This window comes from Phocoena sinus, chromosome 2 (assembly GCF_008692025.1).
Source record: "Phocoena sinus isolate mPhoSin1 chromosome 2, mPhoSin1.pri, whole genome shotgun sequence".
NCBI lineage: Eukaryota > Metazoa > Chordata > Mammalia > Artiodactyla > Phocoenidae > Phocoena > Phocoena sinus.
The window spans coordinates 75909568-75934538 of NC_045764.1; the positions used below are offsets into that span (position 1 = coordinate 75909568).

The following is a 24971-nucleotide window of genomic DNA, read 5'->3' on the forward strand; positions in this document are numbered from 1 at the left end:
ACCCGGGCCCCCTGCATTGGGAGCACAGAGTCTTAACCACTGCACCACCAGGGAAGTCCCCAGAGCAGTTATTTTGTGCAATGTCCTACAATCAGATTTGTCTGATTGTTTTCTCATGATGAGATTTAGGTTAAACATTCTTGGCAATTTGGCAGGTGATGTATCCTCCAGTGCATCAGATCAGAAGGTACAGGTCTCCATTGTAAGATAACTCCATTATAAGATTTTTTTTAAAGACAAAAACTCATTCATTTTACATATAACATTAGCTTTGGGTTAATATAACCCCTCTTTACAAGTGTCCACAGAAGGTGGGAGCAGGGTGGAAAAGACACTGGCATGAGAACTGAGGTTTAGTGCCAATTTGGTCAGTAATTAATTGTGGGGTCCCTAGGTAAAAATCTTAAAATCTTCATCCATTAAAGAGAGAGAGAAAGAGAGGGAGGGAGAGAGAGAGAGAGAGAGAGAGAGAGAGAGAGAGAGAGAGAGAGGAATGAGCCAGAAGATTTCTAAAGATCCTTTGACTTCTAATATTCTATGACTATGAATCAACTTGTAATAGAGACAGAGGTGGGTTTGGGAGACTCTGCTCCCAATGCAGGGGGCCTGGGTTCCATCCCTGGCCAGGGAACTAGATCCCACATGCATGCTGCAACTAAGAGTTCACATGCCACAACTAAGGAGCTGGTGAGGGGCAACTAAGAGCACCAGCTCGGCCACATACCAGCTATGTGAACACGGACAAGCCATTTAATCTCTCTAAGGCTTGCAGAGATTTACCTCAGCGAATGCAGAAAGATTAAGGGATTATTGCATGTCAAAGTGCATTATAAACCATAAAAAAAACTACCTAACTGGCGGGTATTATAATATCCAGTTTTTCTCTTTTTGCTCTAATTAGTTAATGAGAAAAGCAACCTAAAGTGACACAGACCTCATCAACTTTAAAACTAGGAAATGCCAGTGTTGTGTGTCATAATCTAGTCATGGAATTTACAGAATAGTTTTATTCCATAAATGCTTATGCTTTGATGATTAATAATAGTGCCTAAAGTTACTCACTTGTACAGGCTAGTCCCGCCGAAGACGATTGTCATTGTTCTTGGAATCCTAAATTTTGAGGGGGACAAAACAGTGAACACAGTGTATGAGAACGGTAACAAGCACTTACAAACTAAATTCCTTATTTAGTAATCAGTTTTGTGTTGAGCCATCAGGACCCCCGGAGAGGATGGCAAACTGAGGCCAGCGCAGAAGTGAAGTTGTCCTGCTTTTCCAGTGAGATGGGCAGCCCTAGAATAGACTAATTCTCTTGAGCAAAGGCATGTTTTCCCGAGACAGCTAGTGGGACTTGTCACACAGGCCAGCCCTATTATATTCTTATAACCCTTTATACTCTTTATATTAACCGCCCCAGCGTTTCTTTCCGGCCTTCCAACGGAACTCGGGGAACCCAGTTAGTTCGTGCACAGTGGCCACATTTTTTCGATTATTCAGCAGAACCGATAAAGTATTTCCCTGGAAGAGGTTTAGGGCGCGCACACGCCCCTTGGTTTGCGTTGAGTGACGCGCGCACTATCTATGCCGAGAGTGCCCAGCGCACTGCTGTTGCTCAAGACTCGAGACACTTCCAGAAAATGGCTAACGAAGCGGTGGGGAACCGCGGCACGGCGGACGTTGGTGCCGTTGAACGCGCCTGACCTCCCAGTCCACGCAAGGCGGGGGGGTGGGGGGGGTGGTCGCACCGCCCAGGTGGCAGCGTCCGGCTCCGCAGCGCGCGCTGGGCGCCATCCCCCGCCTCCCGCCAGTGCGCACGCGCGCCCCTCATCCGGGTGCTGGTTGAGGCTGCAGGTTGCGCCGGGGTGGCGGACAGGGGGCGGGGCTAGTGGCTCATTGTGCGCAGCGCTGTGCGGCGCCGGCGGCCGGCGAGGCCTGAGTTGAAGTTGGAGCTGCTGCCGCCGCCCTGCAGATCACTCGCTGCCTAGGCAGCGCGCTGTTCTTCTAAGATGGCTGCCGCTACCGGTGCTGTGGCAGCCTCGGCCGCCTCAGGTCAGGCGGAAGGTAAAAAGATCACCGATCTGCGGGTCATCGATCTCAAGTCCGAGCTGAAACGGCGGAACCTGGACATCACCGGAGTCAAGACTGTGCTCGTTTCCCGACTCAAGCAGGTGAGGCCCGGCTAGGTCCGGGAAGGCGAGCTTAGGCCGCGCCTCGGAGCCCCCACTTCCGCCGCAGCCCCCGTCCGCTCGCAGCCGCCGGGGCCCGCGGGGCGGCGAGGTGGGGAGGTCCCGGGCGGCGCCCGCGCGCGCGGGAGGGCGAGGACCCTCTCGCGGCGCCCCCGCCCCCGCGCGCCGGGCCTGGCCTGCGAGGGGCCCGCGAGCCGCCCGGGACCGGCCGCCGCAGCCCAGCGTACCCCTGCCTCCCCCGGGACGTCTCTGCCAGGCTGCGGCCGGCCGGCGCGGCCTCCCAAGGGCGATCGTGGAGACCCGGGAGGCGCTCGGTCCCCAGCCTTTAGCGATGGTGAGCGCGTGCATTTCTTGGCCTCGTAGGGACTGGTTACTTTGGTGACTTCTGCGAAGTTACCATTTAATTGTGTCCAACCGTTTCCTCCCCATATTGGGGGGTAATTGGTAGTGGGAGTTGATGGGTGGGTAAGAGAAAGGGTTTGTTTTCCGCTGGGTTTTCAGTTTTTGCATTAGCGCAATAATCTTTTTCTTCCCTGATTATCTTTCTGGTTTGAGTGAGCGTTGGAATTGTAGTAGAGGAGAAATAAGTTTGTACTATAGAAATTAGGAAAGCTCCTTTTAGTTCTTTACTTTAGTAGCTAGCAACTTTGCTGCAATCGAGAATATTTAGACTTTTGTTCAGTATGATAATATGTGTTAGTTAATTTTCTCGACTGGGTAATATGTAAAACTCCATGTGATTTTGATACCTAATGATATTTCCTCCTGAAAGTTTCTCTCACTCGTGTAGTCTAATTGCTCCTTTGTGAGGTTGGTTTATGAAATGACTGGCAATTCTAATGTCTTGAGGCTTGAGGTTTGCTAATTTTTTTTTCATTTCGTTTTTTAAAATAAGTTTAGATAGACTGTGTAGCATATTAACTTCTCTTTCTAATGTAGGCTATTGAAGAGGAAGGAGGCGATCCAGATAATATTGAATTAACTGTTTCAACTGATACTCCAAACAAGAAACCAACCAAAGGCAAAGGTTGTTACGAGTTATAAACATATTTTAAAATATATTTTGGTTATATAACTTGCCTCTGCTCTTGTGCCACTTGCCCTGTTTATATAGTGCTACTCTTTGCTATTTCCCTCTGGCACTCTGCCTTGTTGGGTCAAGGAAGAAAAGTTACTGTTGCCAGGCTTTGGGTGACCAGTAGCCCTTAAGATTTGGCTGAAGCTGACCTGAAAGTGAGACCAGTTCTTTCTTGCTTCTGAAAAAATTACAAAGTCAAGTTCCATAATATTTCTTCCTTCATAGTGTGAAGACCTGAAGAATAAAATACGGTTTAATACATGTCTACCTTGCCCCACAATTGGCAGAGTATTGATGGAATTCCTACCAAATCTTTCACCTTGGCTCCTTGCTGTTTTCTCTAGTATATTAAAATTTTATAACCTTTGTGTTTAGTATTTTGTTTGATTTGGTGAACTTAATTTTGCATTTATGCCATTAAACATTCTAATTTTCAGTGAAATTCAAAAAGACCTTTACCAATCATACTAACAAGGTAGGGAAAAAATCCATGACTAGTTAGCGTAAAAATAAAAAGTTTTAAGTTATAGGGATATGTTAATGATTTCAATTTTATAACTTTTAAAGTAGGCCAGAATATATTTCTAGGATATGGTGATTTAATGAATAGGTAAAGGTTGTTTTAAATTAACATTTTAACAATATAAATGGGACTTAGATATATTTGAAAGGTTCTGGTAAGTGAAATACTTACTTGAATAATTACGGATTTCTCCCTCAGTCCTATAAGGACAATGTCAGAGGGTGGGCATGATGTGGGTATCTGGATCCTGGTACCTACGTACAAGTTCCATGCAGCTGCAGCATTTTAAAAACCAAACACTCTTTACTGCTTTAAGTGATCCTAAATGCTACTCTCTGCTGTAGACCAGATTGATGGAACTAGAGTAAAATGGTTGAATGGATTAACCTTGAAAAGAAGGAAATAGTCAAGTTTGATCTTAAGCAATCTGCATGAGTATTGGGACCAGGCACATCCTAATGCCATCTCACTGAGAGTTTTTGTAGGTTTGCAAGAGCGCCCTATTTGTGCCAAAGGAAATTGAAAAGGGCAAAGAAGCATTTTCTGGATGGGATGGGAATGGCAGAGGTAGAAATGGTGTTTAGAGGAGTAACAAAGTTATCTTGAAAATCTGTGGCTTTTAATGTAATTCTTAACTCAGTGTATCACTTTGAGAGATGCATTTCCCTGTGTTAGAGAAGCTTGTGTTGAGAAGCCTCTGCTGATAAACTCAGAGGCAATTTCAAAATGAGGAAGCATAAAAAATTCAGAAATAAGTACATCAGGAATTAACCATGTTTCTTATTGTGATTTCTTATAATGATTTTGATTCATGTCATTTATTTAGCATATTGTGGTAGTTTGATAGATGTTATGTATTAATCATGGTCCCAAATTTATATTTAAGCTGATTACTGATTTTAGCATGTAAAGTAAATCTCATTTGATTTATTCGTTCTCACCTACTTTTAATTTCTCTGTGTATCCCTTTCTTTTTTAGTCATTAGGAACTTCACTCATCCTACCTTTAGCAATAAATTCAGCAATATACCGTTTTAAGAAGTTTTTCAGTATACATATGTATATGTGTATGTATGTATGTGTGTGTATATATATATATATATAAAAGTATGTTAATTTTTTCCTCTTATATGGATTATAAGGATACTTGAAATTTAATTTTTCCATAACTCTGATGTTAAGGTATCTTGTAGTATTTAGTCAGGAGTCGTAACATTAATTGTGTGTCTGCAGCACACTACAACTGAGTACTTCATGAGACTCATTCTGGGACACGTGTGACAAATAGCTCTTGTCTCCTTGAGTTCCATTTATCATTGTTCTGAAAATCCTGTGAATGAGAAAGAACATAATGTAAATCCCAAACTAAGAACCTAGTTTGAATTAATTTACAATTAAGATGCTTATAAGTAAGATTATTTTAAATTTTAAATTAAGTTTAAAAATAATTTTTAGACATCAAATTTGAATAGGGAAACTTTTAAAAATATTAATAATTAACAGATTTTTAAAACTAAGGATTCAAGAAATTAAATAGTATTGTAATATGATGTTCTTTTTGCCACATCTTGTTTCACTTAGCAGTATCTATCTTAAAAGTAATTGCATCTCAGTCATACTACTTTTCCTTCAATGGGTATACTTCCTTTTTATAAAATTGGAAAATTTACTAGACCATCTGTAAGGGTCTCTTAATTCTGAAATTTAATAATTATATGTAGCTAGGAGCCAGAAGAAAAATTCTTTTTTTAGCTAAAATAGATGTATAAGGAAGGAACAGGAAAACTCATAGGTCCTCAGTCAGTATGGATATCTTTAGCTGGGAATACTAGAAAAGGATAAGAATAAAGAAAGGGATTACTTAGAGGCAGTCATGTAGACAACAGCAAGACACCACATTTAATAGCTTGTTAGGCAAAATAAATAATTCTTATGATGATGTGGCTTAATGTAGCAATAAAATTAAATGATGTTGAATGATAAGGCAAGAGAAGCTTCATGGGTCTTGAAAAGTTACTTAGGTGAAATATTAAGTTCGTTCTCTTATAAGTGCAGGGTCACTATTTCTCAAACAATTTTTTTGTGTTAAAATGATTATGTTTTGACAGATTAGAGGAAAAGGAATCTGCATTCTTAAGTATATTGTAGAATATTTTTTAAAATGCTGTTATTACAAGCACAAAGTCACAAACTTATAACAAATGTTGATAATGTTATAGCGGGTCCTAATATTTATGGTTAACATATTTGTAAAATCTATTTGCATAGAGGTAGTGGGGTGAAATTTTAAGCTTAGATTGGTTCTCACTTCTGAGTCTTTTCACATTCTCTTTGCTATGAAATTTTTAATAAGTAACCTAGAAGAGCGCTTCACCAGTGAGAGTTACTGTCATCATTTGGGTGTGTGTTAAGAAAGCGGTTAAACAGGTAGAGCTAACTCCTCATTAGCTTCTTTTAGAGATTATAGATGTAAACTTTCTTTCGGTTCACCTGTAAACAGCATATCATTCTTTTGGATATTCAACCTTTCGAGTCACTTCTAAACTTCAGCCAAAGTTACTTTAAGTAGTTAATCAGTGCAATATTCAGAAGTATATGTAATCATTACTTACCGAATTGAAACTCACTTACAGTACTTGCAGGTTTAAAAAAGATTCAAACTGCTATATAAAATCTGTTTTGTTCCCACTATAGAAACAAGTATATTTTGGGGTTGCAGATTTATCCAAACATAATGCCTGATTATGTGTGGAAAGTACCACACTCAGTATAATTAATTACATGTTTACTGTGTAAAGCTTTCTAAAATTTGTATGCCAAATAAGAATATAGTAATCAACCACATAAAATGAATTTCATATAATTTAGTATCATAGTGCACTGTAATGCTTGCTTTTTTTTTAAACTGTTGTATGTTTGGATGTTAAGGAAACTTTAATCAGAACTGTGGCATTGAGAAACATTTTGGGGACAAAATTGTCATAAATCTTTTTTGGGTACCCACTGGGCTAGAAGCTTTGTGGGGGTGAGGACATAGTCTTTTATTTACATTAATCTCTGTAATGCCTAGCATATTGCTTGGCACATAACAGGTTTGTTGAATGAATACTGAGGGCCATATGATGACTTTCTTAACAACTGCTTTTAAAAATATTTCTTTTATTGCTTATTTTAATTGCATATTTCTTTGTAGGCAGCAGTCTATCAGAGATTAATAGTCTTTACTATTTTCCAAACAGTTTTTCTTTTTAAGGTACTTTTCTCAACAGCACTAGTGGCTTCTCCTTAAACACTGATTGTGAAATATACTTACTTTTAGAGTATGTGAATCATGGCACTCGCCTTTTATCCCTCACCAAGTTGTTGCTGTGTTGAAAAGCCTCATAACTTTTGCTGGAATATTGTCCAGCCTCAGAAGTTGTGTATGTCATTTTCATTTCACAAAATCAGGCCCTTTTACCTCGGCCATTAAAACCTGCATTTGACTTATGCAGTTGTATATGGTGGATTATGTTTATCATCAAAGCACTTTTGTACTTTTTTCAGCTATTTTATTGTGTCAAATATGGTGTGTGTCAAGGATCCTGGTGGGGAGATAGATAAAATTTTCTAGTACTTTATGACAGTGTCTTTCTCCCATGTCATTCATCCCCTAGGCATTTTGAATTAAGGACAGAAGACTTCAGACTTTTTCTTCTCTTTCATGAACTCATGTAAAATAAAGTGAGAATTGTCCAGGAGTTAGAGGAAAAAGCAGTCATTATTATCAGTTGGTGGCATCAGAAATGACTTTAATGAAGAGACTGAACAATGGCTTAGGGTTTAAGGCTGAAATTTGTTGATTTATTTAATCAACTATAAGTTAGTTCTCACACATTACAATAAAAGGGCCTCGGTGTGGTGCAATTCTGGGAGTTAACCATTCACACCATAAACTCCACAGCCCAAGTTAGCCTTATGTGGCAGTTCTGGTAACCTGGAATAGTAGTTTGTACTATGGCTTTACAGAATTGTTTTCCAGATTATAAAAGTGAAATGTTTTCATTTTAAAAATTAGATAATCCAGAAAAGTACAAAAAAGTAAAAATTGCCCGCAATTCCACCACTTGGATTTTATCACAGATAACATGATCTAAGGTATATATGTACACGTGCATGTACTCATAGGAGGTTTATGTTTAAGGTTTTTTTTTTTTTTTTTTTTTTTTTTAACCTTGTCGAGAATTAATACCGGTTCATACCCACTCAAGGTGTTTTGTTGAAGGTAGGTAGAACTTAAATTTTTTCTAGTCTGGAGAATCTGAAAACGGTAACCTTTTATATTCTTCTCCAACTTCTTCAGTCATGCTCAGTCTGCTCTACATTAGAGTCATTTGAGTTTTTAAAAATACAGATACCAGGCTCCTGCCCCCCAGAGAGTTGGTTTTGGTTACTGTGTTGGGGGCCCAGGAATCAGTATTTTCTAAAAGTTCCCCAGGTGATTCGCATGCAGCTAGGGTTAAGAACCACTGGCTGCTCTAGATTACTGCTTAAAACTTAGCATCATTTTCATTCATCTCTTTCTGCCTGTCAGTTTGCAATTAGTTCTCTGTTACAGTTTTCAAAACACTTTCACATTGCTTTATTTGATGCTCACAATAATGCTGAGCTAAGCAGTGCTATTTTCTTTTTATTGATAGGATAGAAAAGTAATCCGTTAAGAACTCAAGTTACATTCTTGCTGCCTTTTAAAGTCTTGTGCAAATGCTCACAAGTGTGTGTGGATGTTCAGTTTGGTTGTCTTTAGATGACACAGTTAAGAGATTTTTAAAAATATACATTTGGTGTGTTCCAGATTTATTTTATTATAATGAGTATGAAATATCTTTATGGTAGATTTTTTAAAAATAATAAAATGACCTATTGGATGACTGCTATGTTTAGGACAGTGTACAGAGCCTTTTAGAAAACTGATTTCATTAGTGAAATACCATTTTAATAGAAGAGAGACTAAAACACATATGCAAATGGTTAACACAAGGCATAGTACGCGATTATTTTAAGATTTCATACAGTTGAGGAGAGGTTGTTGCTGGAAACATCAGTGTTGTTCAGTTTGGCCTGGTCTCTGAGTCTTCCTCCCTCTTATCCACAGAAATTTTATGACTGAACATTTTCTATGTTTCATAGCTTCTGTAAATGTTTAGGGGAAAAGTTACTCAGCCACAAAATTTTTTTAGCAAAATTACTTTAAAATCTACTTGTTAAGTGGATTTTTTGTTTCATTTTGTTTCTGGAGGTATTTCTGAACTTGAAAAGGAAAATTACCAAACCTTGTAAGGACCAGTTTACCTTTGAAGAAGAAAACCAAATTGCCATCCAAAATTCTTTATTGTTAATTCTGAAATACAAACATTCTGAAAATGAAGTTTTTTCTTAAGTTTGGTGGCAAAAGTGAGGCTACTTATAGTCTTGATTTATCCTAATTGATGTTAATATTCATATATTTCATTGCACAAATGTTTCCGTGATTGATTGAGAGAAACTGTTCCAGAAGCCACTGGGAGGTTTAAATTAAAAAATGGTATAGACACTATTGTACTCTCTTAAAATCTGACAGTTCTGAAACATGTCTGACCCCAGTGGTTTCACTAAGGATTTGTGGACCCATAAAAACAATGCTGCATAATTAAGGAGGTATTCTAGTGTCGTCTTCCTTTGGTGTATACATTTTTACTTTACCATTTTACTTTTGACCCTAAAATCATTGCAGTGAAATTTCAAAATAACTATATGTTACTACTATGATAGTTTGAGATGTGATAAGTAATTTTGCTTCCAGTTTTTATTTTGCTATTCAGACTATCTTTACTACTCAGTTTATTTTCTAGTTTTGTTCCTCAGAGCATTAAAGTTAGGCTTCCGACTACATTGCACTTTCAGTTAGCTTCCTCATCCTGGTGGTGCTACTTTGCTTTGGACCAATTCCCATTTCTGTGGTATATGCCAGATTCCCTGAAGGACAAAAGATTCATTTATTAGTTTGTTGTAGGAGCTTTCATAGCACAGGCTTAAATGGGATATGGGGTATAAACGATTACTGACTGTACAAAAATGTGCCTAAGCTGGTGGTGCTTGTTGAATTAAGTGGGATTTGATTTTTCTTTTAAGTTATTTCTTACCTGTGACATCATAAAAGTTAGGAATCTGTCGATGTACTTTGTAACATCGTTAAAGTTGGAGTTTACAGTCCTTACTGACAGGATGGGGTTGCACATGGTGCTAGTTTGACTGGCATGTCACGTCTTACACCTTCGTCCCAGTGAGGGCTGATAGAAATTCTGAATAGAAATCCAGACCTTGTTTACTGCTAGCATCCAACCTATAACCTACACCATTATCAGTCAGGATATATATAATGCTTGAGTATCTGCTTATTATATAGCATTGTACTAGGTTCTGGGCTGGATGATGACCATCATAGCTTTTTAAGATGTGAATTATTTTTGTATGGTGGAGGGGTGATACTTTTTTTCATAAAGGAAGAAATTACAGTATAGTTTCTAATTCATCATGTGTAAACAAGTGCAGAGTTACAGATCATGAGAGGAGTCAAAAACTAGTGTGTGAAATGTCAGTTTTCTTAAATATTATGTACCTATCAGGTTATTATTAAAGTTTCATCACTGTATGTTTGAAAATCTCCTCCTTGTGGTTTTTATGCTTACAAGCTTATGACACATTGTGTCCAGTGCTTTCATGTGATACATCTGTTAAAAACAATAAGGGATAGCAAACTTGGACCTTTTTGTGTACCTCTGCCTCTTGTTGCCTGTTTGTCGTGGGGCAAGTTACGTAATTTCTGTGACTCTCACATTTTAAAATTTTATGGATGTGGCTTGTGGAGCCTGTGTTCATGCTAAAAGAGATAACATTTTTAACAACTGGCACATTGTAGCTCCTTGAACATCAATGGTTTTGTGGTTTTTGAGGAGTGGGAATAAGCCTGGGATTAAACTGAAGCGCTACCCTTACTAACTTTGTAATCTGATTAACTTTTCAGCATTAGTTTCCTGTTTTGTAAAATGGGGCTAGTTAAGAGGATAAAATAAATGCATTAATGCACATGAAGCATTTATCCTAGTGTCTGCACTGTGGAAGCTGCTTAAGCAGTGGTAGTGACTGCTGTTGTTGTTTTGGTTGATGTAGTGTAATTTGGTTTTCCTTTAAGTAAACTAAGGCAAGTGAAACTCACCATGGAATGTGCATAGTATATGTAGCTTGTCATTATGATGAGGGCTGCCATTTCAAAGATGGTATCTGTAAATTGAGTTAATTAACCACTGCTTACTAGAATAATGTCTTTTAAGTAGGTCATAGTAAGATGAAGTGGAAAGAATTTAAGACTGGAAAAGAGAAGCCTTGGCTTCCAGTTCTGACAATGCCATTTACTAGCTTTGGGCAAGCTGTATAACCTTGGGTTCATTTTCTCTTTTGTAAAATTGTGATTACCAGCTCTATGTACCATGGGGTGCTAGGAAAAATCAGTTGACCTTTTTTTTCTAAGCGCTTTGCGGGACTTCCCTGGTGGCGCAGTGGTTAAGAATCCACCTGCCAATGCAGGGGACATGGGTTCGAGCCCTGGTCTGGGAAGATTCCCCCATACTGCAGAGCAGTTAGGCACGTGAGCCACAACTGCTGAGCCTGCACACCTAGAGCCCGCGCTCCGCAACAAGAGAAGCCACCGCAGTGAGAAGCCTGCACACTGCAACGAAGAGTAGCCCTCACTCGCCACAACTAGAGAAAGCCCGTGCACAGCAATGAAGACCCAAGGCAGCCAAAAATAAAATAAATTAAAAAAAAATAAAGCGCTTTGCAAATTGTAAATCATTTTATATTTGTAAAGAGTAAATAATATTTGCAAATGATCTGAAGTTCACCCAAAAACTCTATAAGTTATTTGGTGGTGTGTGTGTTGGGGGGTGGAATCCTATAGTTTTATTTTATTTATTTATTTAATTTATTTTTGGCTGCATTGGGTCTTAGTTGCGGCACGCGGGATCTTCGTTGAGCCCTGTGGCTCTTCGTTGTGGTGCACGGGCTTCAGGGCCATGGGGTCTGTAGTTGTGGTGCATGGGCTCTGTAGTTTGTGACACGTGGGCTCTAGTTGAGGTGTGCCAGCTCAGTAGCTGTGGCGCGCCAGCTCAGTAGTTGTGGCATGTGGGCTTAGTTGCCCCGTGGCGTGTGGGGTCTTACTTCCCTGACCAGGGATCAAACCCTCGTCTCTTGCATTAGAAGGCAGATTCTTTACCACTGGACCACTAGGAAGTCCCAATCCTATAGTTTTAAAAAGCTTATTTCTTCTCAAAGGTAGCATCTTTAAAGTTTTTGTATTATGGAACTGTCTCTAAACGTGATAAAACAATTTAGTGAGCTCTTTCTCACCTGATATACTGTTTTCTTTTGTAAGGAAGGAACAGCTCTCTTGTTGCCCTTATAGTAACTTCTAATTTGTATTTTCTCTAAAATATAAATACCACTAAGCTCAACATTTTGTTTCTCTTTTGATTCACACAAGCCCTCAGGGACATGAAGACCTCTTTTACCTCAGTGGATAAAAGAAAACTCTTTACTCTTAATCTTTTCACATATTTGGAAAGGACCAGTATCTTGTTTCACTTTTTTTTTTTTTTTTTTTTTTTTGCTGTATGCGGGCCTCTCACTGCTGTGGCCTCTCCTGTTGCGGAGCACAGGCTCCGGACGCGCAGGCTCAGTGGCCATGGCTCACGGGCCCAGCCGCTCCGCGGCATGTGGGATCTTCCCGGACTGGGGCATGAACCCGTGTCCCCTGCATTGGCAGGCGGACTCTCAACCACTCCGCCACCAGGGAAGCCCTTGTTTCACTTTTTATCTCTCATTCATGGAAAGGATTTCAAATTGGGAGTAGATGGAAGATAGGAGCTGGTGAGGAGACATGGGAAAGGGAGGCATCCTAACTTTTTTCTTACAGTTACCTCACAACTAAACCCTCTACTCTGGGGGTCATGGAAGCTTGAGACATGGCAACTCCTGTTTTACGCAAAGGAAAGGTTGATTAGTTAGCCTCAGGAAAGAATCATTAACATCTCAAAATCAATAAAAATTTTAAAATTTAATAGTAAAATTTTAGCAGCTGTGATTTTTTTTTTTTTTTTTTTTTACAGCATTTCTGATACATTATGGGTTATTTAATTAGTAGATTTTTGTGGGCTAGCTTGAAAACACAAACTTTTAGCTTTGGCTCTGTGGAAAACTTTTTTTTCTGATGTGGTTTTAAAACATATTTAAAATTCCAACCACCAATTTGCAAAGTTTTGAAGATGAGGGTTGGGTCAGGGAGGCCTGTAGTCTATCTAGAAGCTCTTAACAGTTTTTGGTCTGAAGTAATTTCTACTTGCCTTAAATCAGTTAAATCAGTCATTATGTTAAGCACCCAGCGCTATTTATATTTAGGCCTTTGGAGAGACACAAAATAAGCATAAAAGCAGTCACTGTACTTAAGGTATTTTTTTAAGTGGTGAAGCAAGATGTACTTGAGAGTACAAGGCAATATCTAATCAGCTGATGGATTGTGAGGTGTCAAGTGTGAGAATTTTATTTTAGAGAAAGCTTGTTGACAAGGAGAACTTAGGGAAGGCTTTATGGGGAATATGAGTCTTGAATTTAGCTATCAGATGTCTGGTTATGTATACAATTAGGAGAGAACTGTTGAAAGGTGCTGCTACTTCCGGGAGAATTGGAGGTAGAGAATTTGAGTGGTGTAAAAAATGTACCTCATATGTCAAGTCGGTTAAGATGATGGGTTCATATGTAGGATTAATTGTACAGTTTATTTTAGTGAAATGAAACAGCATGACATTGTTAATAAAGCTTTTTTTTTGTTTGGGACAGCTGTGGCCAGGTGGTTTATAAGCAGTTGGCATTAGCTTTGTCAGATGATTTGGGAGTGGAGAGTGGTACCTCGGGGTAAACTTCTCTGAATGTTCTTTGCTTTTAAAGTAATAAAATATTGGTTGTTAGCCCATTTTCCTTCTTTCGCAGGTAAAAAACAGGAAGCAGATGAGTTGAGTGGAGATGCTTCTGTGGAAGATGATGCTTTTGTCAAGGTAAAGTGTTAATTACACAGGTTAAGATGTTTATTTTGAGCCTAGCATTTTGCATGATGAATTCATGCATTTTACTTGAACAATAGACACTGAAATAGGTAAAATAATGATACAGACTTATGTAATATTGTCAATCTTATTAATTCTCATAGTTGAGAAATATAATAAATAACTTTATCTTTAGTTAAATGAGACAAAGCAAAAAATGTTTGTCCGAGCCTTTAAGTAGAAATCTGAGACATAGGGGCCAGAGGAACAGCTACAGGACAATTGTTATCTTAGTTCCTGGACAAGGTACTGCCCATCGCATTAGCTTTCGTATATAACAAACAGAACTTAGAAAAATGTAGTCCCTAAAATGGAGAGAGTTGCTGATGTGTTGCTACTTGGTGAAGATCAGATTAAGAAATTTGTTTTGCCCTTTAAAGATAAGCCAGGTCTTTATTGGCTAAAAAAGAATGTACTTTAAAACTGACCACCCAGAAATATGAAGTATTTTAATTTTAATTGAGGTTGTGGCAGTTCTATATTACTGTTATTTTTAATCATAGTTAGATTTTTGTTTGTTTGTTTTCATTTTAATGAAGTGTGATCTGCTATTTACTGATCATTAGATCTTAGGTAGTGTGGCATTTGCAGGAGTTATTTAATGAGCATAGTTCCTCTTAAATTATGTACATTTACACCCCATGTATTTCCATCTTCTGTGTACAGTTAGGCCATATTGCCATAACATCTTGAGATGTCTGTGTGCTCCACCATGAAGCCAGCTCATGTCCATTCACCCACCCATCTCTCCTATGGTCTAGCTCTCTACCCTCCCTACGTTATACACACACAAGCCACACAGCACCATGCATCTCAACGCTTTGTATCTTGCACTTTGAGGGCAGGCACAGAGAGAAAGAGATGTTTGGTTGAGGAGTTAGCCCTGCAGTCAGATAGTTTAGGAAATGTTTGCTCAGGGATCCATTAAAATTGATGATTGCATGTCTGTAACCAGCTTTCGTTTGAGCATTTAAGAACTCTTCAGTCTTTGTGTTCTTTTATCCTTGTGGTATATCTTCCATTAGGTTTGTTCCTTTGCTCTTATTTTCTCTAGTTATCTTCACTAGTGAGTGCATGATTAAGCCAAAATTACCCATAAGCTGGAAAAGCATTGTGACTTAGTAAAAACCCTTTTAGTTTTCACATTTCTAACTTCCTTTCAGCTCTTCAGTTCATAAAAATGTTTCAGTTGTTTGAAACATTACGAGATGTAATATTGCTGTCTCTTATATGTACTGCAGAGGATGCCTTTGTGTAATTATTAAATGAACCTGGTCTCATAATGTCTAGAAGAACAAAAGAGCTTTTAAAAAAATACTATTTAAATATATCTTCACTCTCTTTATATTTCTTTTTCCCTTTGGAAGTATCCGCGTATGTGATGAATTTGATAGAAATTAAGTGAATATGCTTTCCCTGTTTCTCAGAGTTGGCAATTTTGGAATTTATACAGTAGTGGTGGGTAAATATCACCTATTGCTTAGATACATGAATACTATAGGAATTACTTCTACTTATAGGTGAGGAGAATGGTCAAAGTTGGCACTTCAGAGTAGATGAAGTACCCTCAGTGACTTCCCTTGTGATTTTCTTTTGTTTTGCACCTATTCTTCCACCATCATATAACCAACCACCTACTCCATTTTCAATCCCCTATGTTCCTCCACCCATAGGTAGTGAAGCTGGTTAAACCTCTGTCCCAGAGACGCCCTGCTCCCCAAGCACTCAGTATTCCAAAACAATCGTATTTCTTCTTGGTGCCCACCAGAAATTTCTATTCACTCATTGCAGTTCAGCTATGAATGATTAATAGTTATACCCCTGCACTTTTCCCCTTTTAACTCAGAAACTTTTTGTTAAATCTGCTAGATGTACCATGAGAATAGGAAAGGAGGAAGGGATGTTCATTGCTTTCAACCCTTTCTCTGCAGTTAATCAAAGAGGGAACTAGGCATATTGCTGCTTTTCTTGGTTTCTACTGAGGTACCCTTGTATCCTTAAACTTTGAAGGGCAAACAGATATTCTTTCACAGAGGCAATCCCAACCTATGTTCCCCTGCTTAATCGGCTTTGTGGCATAGTGGTAGATTTCAAAGCTAATACATTTAGATTAATTATTTGCATATTTTCTAAGAACAGACATTGGTGTAACAGTTGGGATTCCTTATTATTAATTGGAAATAAACTTTATATTATCGTATGTAAGATTTCCGTGGTCTTTGAAGTTAAATCAAACTGACATGTGGAGAAAAGAAGTCATTTCTTTGAAGCCGTGTCTTGAAGGATGGCTCATACAAATATGTGATTTGGTAAATATTAAACAACTGGAACTTGAGAGCAATCCAGTTAGTGTGTATGTATTTCAGTGTAAGAGATTTGGGAACTCAGATGCGTAGTTTAATGACCTTGGTTTTAGACCCCCTCTATTTTTAAAGACACAGTTAGTGTGTCCTATAAAATGATTGAACTTTGACTTTGGGAATAATGTCAAAATATGATAAAAGTGAAAACATTTAGAGATGTAAATTACCAAAAAGGTTTGGTGGACAGCCTATAGTACTTTGCCTCGAGTTGTACCAAATTTTCTTACCATTAAAAGGACTGTGAATTGGAGCATCAAGAGGCACATGAACAAGACGGAAATGACGAACTAAAGGACTCTGAAGAATTTGGTGAAAATGAAGAAGAAAATGTGCATTCCAAGGAGTTACTTTCTGCAGAAGAGAACAAGAGAGCTCATGAATTAATAGAGGCAGAAGCAATAGAAGATATAGAAAAAGAGGACATCGAAAGTCAGGTCTTTAGCCAGTTTTTTTTAAAACGTGACACAGTTAAATTAAGTACTAAATAATAAAAACGTATTTTTCTAGTTCAATGTGAAAGTCACAGAACTTTAAAAAAATATATTTTTAAAGTTATTTATAAATCGCTCAGACTCCTACCATCTAAGATGACCCTTTTATTTTTGCTTATTATCTTCCACATATGTATATATTTTTACCTAGTAGTTATCATGCTATAAGTTGCTATTCTATATAATATTTTCACATAGCATATCATAATGACTTCATAATTCTTGTGTTACACCACAGTTTATTAGACTGTTTTCTATGTGTCTAATAGCTACTCCTTTAATTTGGGATATTTAAGTTGTTTACTACCCTGCTATGAATGAGTGTACCAATCTAACTCTGACCTTGCTAACATTATTAGGTGGTAGTTTTGGTTTGTTTTGTTTTTACTACTTTAGAAGATATAAAAGACTAGTTTGCATTTATTTGGTTGTTATCAAGGGTGGGGAAATTACTTATGAAGTTTTAACTTAAAAGCATATAATTTTTAAATCTTTTCTTTGAATGAAATAGATCATTTGTCCTGCTTTGAAGTGTGTTAGTACATCTTAAGAAAATCAAGGGATTAGGGGGTCAGTATTCATACTTAGAACACTTTGTTCTACCTAGCCTAATAAATGAAGGGCTCATGAAGGACATTTTTCTAATTCTTTTATCAATGTGACTAAGCATTTCTGTTGGCATAAAAAATATAGCCTGAATTATTAAGCATTGACTTAGGACCCATGGTATCCATAGACCCTGCACAGAACATGAGGCAAGTGATAATCGGGTATAGCATAAAAGCATTCTCATGTTACCCAGATATTTTGTAAAGCAAAGCTATTGTATACCCTTTTACTTAGGAAATTGAAGCTCAAGAAGGTGAAGATGATACCTTTCTAACAGCCCAAGTAAGTTTACATTTAGTCCTATGAATTTGATATTGTGGGTGGAAGGGCTTGGAAAAGGAATCTTATTTTGACTTCATAATTCTTTAATTCATAAAATTGCCTTAAATTTAATACTGAGTTACTTATGTGGTATATACAAAATACTTTAAAGTGGCAGCTGAAATTTCTGTTGCCATAGAGGTAATTGGAAGTTTTTACAACAACGTTCCTACCATTTTCAAAATAAAAATAAAAACAGTCTATCCTTTGTATAAAACATGACTAGTTACCAGTCTTTTGGGAAGCCTTCACACTCCTTGATTTTTTTTGGTCACTTTGGTATAAAATAAATCATTTAAAAGTACTAATATCCTTTTCAAAGCTTTAGAATTTTGTTAATTTAACACTCCTAGGATGGGCATAGTATAAAAATGATAAAAATCTCTGTTCAATTAATTTACTTGGGGTATGTATGTATGTATGTGTGTGTAGAAAATGACAACTCTTCTATTCTGTATTAGATTTTGTTTTTGGTATATGTGATACGCATAGTGTACACTTTAAAGTATGACGTACAGATGCTATAAACACATTTATAGCTCAATTTCTCTACTAAAAAATTATCCTTTGTCTTTTTCTCATATCTGTACTCAAGAATGCCTTGTTCATGTACCCTCTTTAAATAGTATACTTTCAAATAGAGATAGGGATTCCCTCTGTTTACGAGATTTAGAAAAAATAGTGATCCAGCTGTGTTTTTTCCTCATTCTAATATTTACTGGAAGAGTGTATAATGGGGCGTATATTCACAGACTGCTTAGCTGATTGCCTCTGGTCATGCCTTCTTTCCTGCAGCTCTCTTGCCTTTGAAATGCTGGTGAGGCTATACATTGGCTCTCTGTGTTTATTGCAATGGGGAGAAATTGCATTCCTGGGAGAAATGTTTTTGGTAATTTGGAATATTCAGGAAGGAAATATTAGGACTCCGAAAGTCTGTAGACTTGTCCCCCATACTATCCTCAGGTGCATTCATTTCTGAATGATGGAAAGTAGATGAGGAAGATCAACTCCCACATGGGAGGAGTACCTTTTATAGATTACTAATTTGCAAAAAGGTAAAGTTGAACTCTTCATATTCTCTGGCAATGAGTTTTTTAATTTTCATCAAGGGCCTCTCTTACAGTTGCACAGGTTGTGAGTATGTGAAAGCATCACATCTAAGGGTCCCCATTCTCATAATAGATTATATGTTTATTGTAGAAATTTAACAGATAGAAGTATCTTAAGGAATGAGTGCCTTTTTCTAATTTTTGCAAATTTTTATGGGCTAGATTTGGCCTTGCTCCCATTCCATCCTGAGAATGAAATAACACATACACTTCTCATCAAGGGGCAAGTTTTGCTTTATCATATCAAAAGGAAGGTTACATCTTCAGAGAAGTTTTAAGTAAAATGACCTTTTTCCTCTTCCTAAATGATGTATAGTGGAATATCTAGAAATATATATGAATGTATCTGAGTTCCATCATGATCTGCTGCTTCTAAACATGACTAATGAATGTATTGTCTTACTACGTGTGTTAAGGAATACTGCATAGAGTGTACTCATCACACAGCTTCTGCTGTTATCAATTCATGGGCAGTATTATTTCATCTATACCTCTGTTCACTTCCGCTTTTCTGGATTATTTTGAAACAAATTCCAGACATCGTATTTCACTTTAAAAATTTCAGTATGTAAAAATTTCAGAACTCTTTTATTTTTTACATTATTACTCCTAAAACACGATTTTTAATATCTTCAATTACTCAGTTGTCCAAAATTTTTTTAAAAAACAGGTTTTATTTGAATCCAGATACAGATAAGATTGAGACATTGTGATCGATTGAAATGTCTTTTAGGCCTCTTTTAATCTCTAGGTTTTCTCTCCATCTTTTTTCCCCTACTATCTTATTTGTTAAAGAAATTGAGTTGTTTATCCTATAGAACAAGAGTTGGCAAAGTTTTTCTTAAAAGGCCAGGTAGAAAAGGCCATTAGCCGTTGTGGGCCATATGGTCTGTCACAGCTATCCAACTCTGCCATTGTAGTGTGAAAGCAGCCACAGACATTAGGTAAATGAATGGAGATGGCTGGTTCAATAAAAATATTTACAAAAAGAGCATCTAGCATAGTTTGACAAGTCATAGAGCTTCCAAAGTCTATATTTTGCTGATTACATTCCTATGGATTCGTTCAACTCTGTTTACTGTATTTCCTGTAAGTTGGTAAGTTGGTTATAGGATCCAGAGGTTTACTATCTGATTCCTGCACCCCCATCTCCATCCCCGCAAGACATACAGCTAATTTCCAGGTAGTGTTGTATTCTTCTATTTGGATACACATAATGTTTGACTGTATCTTCTTGGTGATGGTACCAATCATTGATGATCCATACTGCACTGGTTATTTAGGGAGATCAAAGTGGTGATATTCTAATTCTGTCATTTTTTTCTTTATTTGTTAGCTGGAATGTTCCTTGGAAAGAGAAACTTCTCACCTGCTATTTGGTTACCCCGTGGTACCATTTACAAAGAAAGGCGGGATATATGTTTGATTATTTTTCTTTTATTTACCGATTTTCAAAATAATGAGCTGGTTCATGAGCATCTCCAATAGTGACTAATGAGGTTCTTTTTTTTTTTTTCTTTTTCTCCCAGAGTTTCATTTTGAACTCATGGACTTAAATATTTTTAATGTATTTCAGTCCATTGTAGTTATTATCCTTATTAATGCTCAAATTGTCCCATCTGTAGCCAGTGAGAACCTCTTCAAGTTGGCTTTTGAGTCCTTTCAACATGATCCTAGTAGTCTTTGCTTCTGTGCTTTCTGGTAAAGATGTTCCATTTCCTGCTCCAGACCTGTAATTAGCCATTTTTTCCTTTTAGTGGTAAATAGTATTTCAAGACAATAATCTCCATGGTAGGGGTATTCATTGCCATTGGGTTATTCATGTTTTCTAGGCCTTTTCAATGTACAGTGCTAGAGAATGTGTTTTTTGTTTGCTTGTTTTTGTTGGTTTTTACTTCTAAGATAAAATAGATTTTGAGTTCATAAGGATACTTCTAAGTTAATTATTTTCTTTATCTCACAGTGTATATACAATAGTCCTAGAATGATAATACCAACACCGCCACCAGTGTGATTTCTGAAAATAATTTAAGGTTTTTCTCCCCAGTTGTCTCTCCTAAGGATGTACCCCTCTAGGAACAAACAAATCACTGTGTTTTAGACTAGTCTTCTGTATGATCACCAACTAATACATATTTAGGTTGACTTGTTTCATTTTATTTTCAATGTTTAAGTATTGTTTTTTAAAAAATTTAATCTGTAACTTCTTGTGAGTCTATAGTTATTTCAAAATAAAAAGTTATAATTCTAAATTTAATTTTATAATTATTTAAAATATTTACATGGTTCCAAAGTCAAATCTAAAAGACAGAATATATTCCAAAAAGTCCCCTTCACCCGTCCCCTTATTGGTGAACTTTCTAAAATTCAGGATTTATCCTTTTATCACTTGTTTTTAAAAATATAAGTAAATAGGCAGTGCCTTTGTATAGCGATATATTTATTTAAAGCCAGTCTTCAGGCTTTGACTTGAAGCTTAAATCTTTAGCTCTCAGGTGTTAGCCTCTAAGCAGTTTGTCATACCAGGTAGAATTTGGTTTGCATTCTGTTAGTTACTTATAATATTGTGAGTTTGGGCATGTTTTCTTAGTCAATTTCTATGTCTGTAAAATGAACATTGTAAGTCCTACCTGCTAGAGTGATGTGAAGATCAATCATATACCCTGGCACATAGTGCATGTGTAGTTAGTGGTTACTTGTAGTATTGTTTTACTTGCTTGAAGGTATCAGTTACTTGAGAATTGTTTGGAAAATTTTCTCCAAAATGTTTGTATTTGGTAATGCTTTAATTCTTAAAAATTTCCTCTAGTGTCAATCTTGTCAATCTTCTATGATTGCATCATGTATATTCCTTTTTCCATTTGCCTTTGCCCCTAATGTGTCATTAACTTGAAGGGCCTTCCCTTTTTTTGTCATACGAAGTCTACATACCTCTCAAAGCCAGACTTATCTCTGTCTCTTCCATAAAGCTCTCTCTCATGTAGTGCTTTACTGTTGACAGAGAACTTTTTACACCCCTTATCTTATTTAATTCTATATATCCTATTTAGGTCATATGTTATCTCTGTTTTATAGGTAAAATTCACCTAGGTAGATGACACTACCACAGAGTAAAACTGTTTTAGTGGTAAAGACAGAATAAATAACTACGTCTCATGGTGCCTAGTCTGGTATTCTTTTAACTAAATGACTCCACACTCGTAATTGTTGTTTTCTGAATTCCATTGTACTTACACAGTGCTGCAGTTAGTTCAGTCCCTCCACCTAAAAACAGTAGTGTCTTACACTACATTTATTCAGTAAATTCATTCAACAAATATTTGTTAAGTGCTTATTATGTGCCAGGTATTTTGTATTTCCCACAGTCTTTAGCGTATTGCCAGATAGATAGCAGGTAGAAGGTTTAGGGTTATCTTGAAGGTTTATTGTAAATTAGTCAGACTGAATACAGTGTTTATATACAAGTCAGGGGAAAGGAGGCCTTCCAGAAGAGGTCTTCTTACTTGGTTCATATATGTACATGTATCACAAGATTAACCTAGGGGAAGGTAATAGAATGGGTATATAGTAAACACTGTTAACTGAAAAACAAGTCCTAGGCTTGTCTTTATCTCTCACGAGTCATTGCTGCTCCTAGAATGAAATAAAAATAGAGAAGCTTTCTGTATTAATTTTCACATTTGACTTAAGGGTTGTAGATCCATTACAAAGATAAACAGCATGAACATTATAGACATTTGTTTTCATTTTCGTACGTGAAATACATTTTTTCAAGATTAGCACAAAAAGTAGTTAATTTAAAAGGATGCTTTTCATTGTGGTTACTTATTTACCATATTCCTTATTCTGAAAAAACATCTGTTTTCAGTGGAGGAAAATGATTTTCAAATAAGGTACATGTCACGTCTGTGCCTATATATCATTTACAGGGAAAAATTTCCACTGTCTTTCTTGTATTTCTTGGTTTGTTTCTTTATTGTAAGGAATGGTTTAACCTTAGTAGTGAGTGCTATGTTTACTGCACATACTGAACAATAACGCAAATATGCACGAGTGTGTGGCTCATCTTTTCTACTAACCCTAGTTGTTTTTGTGCTTCACTCCCATTGTAATCAGTTTGTTTTCTGGAAGTTGGCTCAGACTCCTTTCCTAGGGACATTTAAGTATATGTAATAAGGCTAGTGTTACTACTATTTTGAGAAACTAAAGTTGTGAAACCCTTCAGAAGACCTGTTGAGTAATTAGGATAGATACCTAAAAACTCTTGAGCAAAGTAAGGCAAACCTTACCAATTATTTTAGCAGCTAGAAATAACATTTCTAATTGGCAGAAAGATTTTTACATCACAGTATTTTTAAAAATTTTACTTTTTTTAAAATGGCAAATACTTTGGCCATTTTTTTTTCTTGAACATATCAATATTGCATCTCTAAAACAATATCTTGGAAGTGGTGTGCTGTTGTATCACAGGTAGATAAAGGAGAGGCAAGTTGCATTCTTTAAGTTACTTTATTCTGCTTTTAAGTAAAAGTTGAGATATTCCAGTTTATTTATCCCTCTGAGATAAATGACTAAAAGAGTTTGGGAGAAAAAGACTTATCAGTAATTCCAGCATAACTCATCCTTCCTTTGCTGCCACTGCCTACCACTCCACCCAAGCTAAAGCATTTTTCTTTCCTTTCCGGATGTTGCACATTAGAAATGTAATGATTAAAACTAAATTCCAGCATAACAATTAGGAGCTTATTAGAGCACAGTATAATGGACTTATATAATAATAGGATTCATATTGCTGTCAGTCAGTAATCTACTTGTTCTGGACTATTTTACTTCCTAAGCTTATGGCATAATTGTTTTAGTGTTTTCAGTTTCCTTCATGTTACTTTAGTTTGCAGTACAATTGGTCATTCCCTAATTGGGGCACTTATGTGTTAACTTAAAGTTGAAAAATTATTTTAAAAATGACTTCTCAGAAATATGTGTGTTACCCAAATGTTAATTTTGAGCATATGGTAAAATATTTGACATTTTTAAGGAATGCATGCTTTTATATGAATCTAAAATTGTGTTATAAGATTAATGCGGCATTTAAAATTTTGTTTACAGTTCAGTTTTGCCTTCAGTCTAATTTCCCTGCTAGGCTGTCGCTCTAAGGCACTGTTCTTAAAGTGTAGTCCCTGGACCAGCATCAGCGTCACTGAAACTTGTTAGAGATGCAGATTCCCAGGCCCTACTCCAGACTTGAATCAGAAACTCTAGGGTTGGTGCTCAGCAATCTCAATCTCAATCCCAAGTCCTCAGGGGATTCTGATACAGACTCAGAGTTTGAGAACCACTACTCTAAGGCTTCGTGTACGGTAGCTTCACACCACCTTGACTAAAAACAATCTACTTCTACTCAGCTTTTATTTTAAAAGTTATAAGTTAAAACATTCCTTAATTTTTTTCCATTACTGAGATTATAATGCATATTACTAGCTTATTTGTTATGATCTTTAATTTTGGGAAATGTTGTTTCTATTTTGCTATAATTCAGTTATTTTTGTAGTATTAGCTTGGTGTAGAGTAAATAAAGATTTTCCCCTCTGTGCTATTCTTGTTTTCAAGCCAGCACATGCTTAATTTTAGATTACGTGATGTCACAAATTTTAAAATTGAAATATCACATATTTTAAAATTAAAGCCAATCATTTAAAAAATTGTGTTACTTGTTTTGATTACCTTAGCACAAATACCATTTTTAAAGTGGCTGACCACCATTGTATATGAGACAGCTTATGAATTCATTTTAACAGATTAAAAAGGAATGAAGAACTTGAAACTACTCTTGTAGTCATTCTTACTTCTGAGATGCCTAAGAAGGGAGTGTTTTTTGTTTATTTATTTTGTTTATTAATATGCATTCCATCCCTTGAAAAGTATATGTTTTCATGTTAGATTTTCTGGTACATTTTGAATAGTATGCCCTAAGAGTGCCTTTGAGCCGAGTCATGTAAAATAATCAGGGCAGGCTTTTTATTGGCATCTTTTTGCATCCTCTTTTTTTGGGGCGGTGGGGGGCCCGCGCCTCACGGCTTGCGGGATCTTAGTTCCTAGACCGAGGGTCGGACCCGAGGCCC

The 24971-nt window shown here is 36.9% G+C and overlaps 1 protein-coding gene across 11 annotated transcripts in view; it reads left to right on the forward strand.

The window, feature by feature from the left end:
• Positions 1–1807: 1807 nt before the first annotated feature.
• The window catches only part of SLTM (SAFB like transcription modulator), a 44406-nt gene continuing 21242 nt past the window's right edge, over positions 1808–24971 (forward strand). For 3 of the 11 annotated variants that reach the window (XM_032624015.1, XM_032624017.1, XM_032624019.1), the window contains exons 1-5: positions 1927–2168; positions 3126–3213; positions 13826–13911; positions 16559–16756; positions 17657–17704. In XM_032624015.1, the coding sequence (XP_032479906.1) occupies positions 2007–2168; positions 3126–3213; positions 13826–13911; positions 16559–16756; positions 17657–17704 (582 nt within the window). In that variant the 5' untranslated portion in view covers positions 1927–2006. Of the gene's footprint in view, positions 2169–3125; positions 3214–13825; positions 13912–16558; positions 16757–17656; positions 17705–24971 lie in introns of all 11 variants that reach the window. The other 8 variants (XM_032624016.1, XM_032624018.1, XM_032624020.1 and 5 more) reach the window with 6 other exon arrangements.